General features: G+C 43.1%; 1 protein-coding gene across 1 annotated transcript; it reads right to left on the reverse strand.

The window, feature by feature from the left end:
• Window positions 1-1892: 1892 nt before the first annotated feature.
• Window positions 1893-3530, reverse strand: LOC132657103 (sentrin-specific protease 2-like). The gene has a single exon (XM_060393323.1). The coding sequence runs from the start codon at window positions 3528-3530 to the stop codon at window positions 1893-1895; it is 1638 nt and encodes a 545-aa protein (XP_060249306.1).
• Between the last annotated feature and the right edge of the window lie 1303 nt (window positions 3531-4833).

Raw genomic sequence — 4833 nt, forward strand, 5'->3', positions numbered from 1 at the left:
CTGCATCTTTTTGATTAATTTTGGTTGAAAGTCTATTTTATTAGATATTAGGATAGCTACCCCAGCTTGTTTTTTGGGTCTGTTTGCTTGAAAGACATTTTTCCAGCCCTTTACTCTGAGGTAGTGTTTTTCTTTGTTGCAGAGGTGCATTTCTTGGATGCAGCAGAATGTTGGATCCTGTTTCCATACCCATTCTGATAGTCTGTGTCTTTTTATTGGAGAGTTGAGTCCATTGATGTTGATAGATAATAGTGACCAATTAACATTAGTCACTTAGACCAATAGTGACAATGTTCCCTGTTTATTTCTGGATTCTGCAGTTCAGACTGTCTACAGATATTAGAATTAATATCATTTCAAAGTTTACAGTGTTTGTAATAGTTTTTTAAAAAAATGTTCCTGTATCTCTCTGTCTCTGTTTCTCTCTGTCTCTGTTTCTCTCTCTCTCTCTCTCTCTGTGTGTGTGTGTGTGTGTTTGTGTGTGCTGTGTGCCTGCAAGGGTGTGCTTCCCATGCATGTGAATTCCAGAGCTCTGTGTCTCTCCACACTACACTGAGGCTATACACCACTGCAGGTTCAGCTTGCTGCTGTTCTGCTCTATTGAGCTTCTCCTACAGTACAGAATAGACACAGGATGCTCACTAAGGAACTGTGTCTTTGCATCCTAGGCTCAGAACAAAAGAACTGCCAGTGACTTACAGATGTGTGAACAGTGTCCAGGCACACTGAGGAATCCTCAGGAATATTTGCGCTTGCCAGTTTTCTCAGACCAACTCATGACACCATGTGAGCAACATCAGGGACAAGATCTTGCGAGGTATGATCAAACAACATTAAACTTTATTAAATAAAAACTTCATGAACAGAGGGAAGATTTCAACTGAACAGGAAAATTGAATGCAAATTTCTTCTGTAAAATGTATTCTATTATACTTGGCAATATCAGCAGAAAGCATCACTAAGTCTAATAATTGTGTGCATAAGGGGGAGAATGTAAACTTTGATAAAAATATTTAGTTTCATCTTAATGTATAAAAGAAAATACATTTTAATGAAAGAGATTTAAATTAAAGATTTTGCTTTAGGAAGAAGTGTTCAGTTCAGCACTGGAAAAGCTAGGACATGTATACAAGGAGCTCAGGTTGAAAACATACACAGTCCAAATATTGTTACTTCATTCCCCTCAAAGAGCAAAACTGATCAATTTAGGTTCAGATAATAGTGTATCTTGAAACGTCTGTGACACTTTTCCTAATACTCATAGCTGAACCCCAACCTAGGTCACATGGTTAGAGTTCAACAATACTGTGAAACTCCTGTATTGTCCCCTGACCCCATGCTTCGATTAGGGCAACCAGCCTGGTCCCCCGTTGAGGCTGGCACTTGGATTGACAGTCATTTTAGATACAAAGAGTTCAAGCAAACAGGAGAGAATTAAACACTAAAAAGCACTGAGAACAGCCTCTGGCCTTTAACTACAACCCATATTAATGAAGAGAAAAATTACAAGAAATTTAAAAAGTCAAAAATCAAATAAACGCAAACAAACAAACCAAACCCAAAACAAAATAAAAACAAGAAAAGGAAAGTAATTGGAAGAGGAATCAAACATTGGTCTTTTTCACAGTTAAAGTCTCTGAAGCAGCATGCTTGTTTCCATGTTGTGTTGTGTGGGTTGGATGGTTTCTAATTGTGGCGGGCACATCCATCTTGATGATTGCTTCAGATGCAGCTAGCTCTTCCTCACTCCAGGTTTGCACTACACAGAGGAGTGTGGGGAATCACCCACTTTTTCCAGTCCTGTGTCCAGGCTCTTCAACCCACCCTGCCTGAGGTCCTCAGCCACTTCCAGGAGAGGCTGCAGGGCAGCCTCAGCAGCCAGGTGGGCACAGCTACAGTAAGCAGCTGTGCAGGATTTCCCACACCATCTTCTTCCTAAACAGAGGCACATGCCTCTGAGAGAAGGTGATGGGCCGGCCTCTTGAGATGCAGTCTGCGTATTTACACATGAACATTCCACAGTCACTTCCATTCAGCTGCTGGGGAATCTCCTCTGCTGTCATGCTGTACTGCTTCCAGTCCAAAGGGTTCAGATCTATATTCCTTCTCGCCTTGCTCTCATCCTGCAGATAGTGGAAAATCAGCTTAAGAATGTCAGGTCTTTCCTGCCCCATCGAGTCTAAGTAGACAACACTCTTCTGTCTTAAGTTTACCACCACCAGGCTCCAGTGGACGTCCAGGTGTATGGGCACCAGAATCAGTTCTTTCTCAAAAAGGTTTATGGCCTGGGTCCACCTTTTTACAGATTTGTACCCCCCACTCTTTAGTTTGGTATAAAAGAAGGTGTTAAATGCATGCAGTGAGGGGTAACCTTGAGTTTGGGTTCTTTGCATGAGTAGGTTCATATAAAAGTTGATGACTTCATCATTGAGCCACTGCATGTCCTTAAGTGTGTGCATGTCTGCTCTAGTGATGTGCAGTTTAAAAGCACAGCTCAAAACTTCATCTTGTGGCCCTGGGCCAAGGGCATTTTGAATTTCTTTCTCCATTTCTGCTGTGATGTCAGAGCCACGGTCCAGCTCTCCACCCTCCTCTTGCTCGTTGTTACCCTTTTTCTTGGCCTCTGGTGTTTTGGGCACTTTGTTTTGGATGAGGGTGTTTTTGCTGACCCTGTCTGTGGGGAGCTGGGTCTGGGCTCCTCCCAGGAAGTCTGGCTGGGGGTGTTGTCTCCTTTCCCCCTCTTGGATGTTTCCTTGGTCCCTCTTTTCTGAATGACAGATTTCCACTTCTGAGTGTCTTTTTCCATCTCTGATTGGTAACTGATCTTCTTCTGGGACAACACTGTCAGGCTGGTTTGGCTCAGAGTGATTGGTTTTAGACCTGAGACTTTGTCCTTCCATACAGGATTTGATGCCCTTCAAGGTGTCCACAGGGCTTAAGTGAGTGCTGTGAGGGTCAGAGCTCACAGTCTCAATAGTTTGAAGCTCTTCTAACAACCTTTGATATTTTTCTCTGTGTTGTTTCTCAACATGTTGTTCTATGTTGCAGTAGGGTCGCTTGCGTCTCTTGCCACCATCAGAAAGCCTCACCTCAGCGGTAGCCTCATCCCGATGGTTTTGCGTGTACTCTTTGTTCTTTTTCTGTACTCTACCCAATTCCTGGGCATTGTGTACCTGACCCTGGACCAGCTGTTTACACCCAAGTTCGATTTCAAAGTTATCTTCTTTTAACTTCTTTTGAGGCTCAAGTCCTTCTGCAGAGGGAAAGTTGTTTCCTCCCTCAGCCTGCCATTTCCTCTTTTGTCCCATAGATGGATATTCAGGGTTCATGATTTCACACTGTTGTCCATGATACAACATAAAAGGAATGGTTGGTCTGCTTTTTCTCATGTGTTCACCGTCATCTCTCCTGCTACTTTCTGGATTCCCTGTCAAAGTGCAGGTCTGCTGGACTTTCAGCGGGTGTTCTTGGTTAGATATCCTCTTGATGTTGCCAGGATCATTTGTAGATGTCTTATCTGTACAGGACATTTTGTCCACAGTCAGAAAATGCAGGCGGAAGGGCTCAGACTAAAGTCTAGCTCTCGGTGTTGGAATCAGTTGGATTATGAAGATAGTTGGAATGTGAAGATGTAGGTATGAAAGAGTATTCAGTTGATGAATCTGCTCTTTGAGGTGGCAGTCCTGACCTTAGAACACGTGATGGAAATTCTCTTTAGGGTGGGGAGGGGAGAGGGAGAGAATTTGGGCTCCAGGCCACAGTGAGCCTTGGTGGAGTCCAAACTTGTGGAAATGACAGTGAAAGCTGCCTGAAGAGCTTGGTAGCACAGCCAACGCACCAGAGGCTGAAGTGCTGTGTGCCTCAGCTCTTGCCCGGGCTCTGGGCTTCCAGGTTCCACAGCTGGTTGTGATGCAGTTTGACACATCATGATGGCATTCTAAGGCGAGTGGAAGGTCCTCCCACTGTCACCCTTGGGAAGGAACTTAAGGCTTGCTTCCTTCCCTTAGGTTCTTGTTATCCTGTGCCTGTTCCCAACATTGAAGCAAACACATAGTCAGTAAGAACTCAGTGAGGCAGAAGTGTAATCCTGTCTTCAGAAAGGGAGAGGTTATTGGGAAGAATAGTAGGTTCACTACATTTTATTTTTCTGAAAAGGATGCAACTTTGTGGTTCTTTTTGGCAAGAAAGTAGCTCAGGCAGTGCAGTTTGTGTAGGCAGAATCTAAGGAAGCCAATGTCCAATTCAACTTATTCCTCTATTGAGCTCCTCAATTATGGACCCTTACTCATGGGGAACCTCAGCCAGCTCTACCCTGAGTTGACATCATCACCTGACAGATACCAGTGACAGAGAAGGGGATGGCTTTTGAGTTATTGAGCTCTGTGATGAGAGGTTTGTTTAGGGTCTCCTGATCTAGCCCATCCTATGGCTCGTGACTGTTAGGGAGGAGTCTCCTGTCTGTCTAGGAATTTTAATTGTAGCAAACAAAATACAATTGCCTTTACTTGACTCAGATTCAAATGATTTTTGCATTAGCAGCTGATAGTTACATGAACATGCTTATTAATAACTTAGAGAATTATGCTCTGTTACCTTGTTGACAGAAGCTTTCCAACAATTGGTTCTGTAACAATACTGGAGTCAATCAGTGTCCTGTTGGGCCTGAATGCTGTGTTGAGACTGAATCTCATTCTGAGAATCCTGGTAAAATCACAAACCATGAATGCATCCCTATAAAACCCTGGAAAGAATTCCATTGAAGGACAATATAAAAAACATTGAACTATTATTTGGCTTACTACATTTCAGTGTTATGTTTTTTATAATTCATTA

This window comes from Meriones unguiculatus, chromosome 10 (assembly GCF_030254825.1).
Source record: "Meriones unguiculatus strain TT.TT164.6M chromosome 10, Bangor_MerUng_6.1, whole genome shotgun sequence".
NCBI classification, from domain to species: domain Eukaryota; kingdom Metazoa; phylum Chordata; class Mammalia; order Rodentia; family Muridae; genus Meriones; species Meriones unguiculatus.

Bases quoted from the DNA above. Each gene is read 5' to 3' on its own strand.
- LOC132657103 (XM_060393323.1), bottom strand. From the start codon at position 3,530: ATGTCCTGTACAGATAAGACATCTACAAATGATCCTGGCAACATCAAG.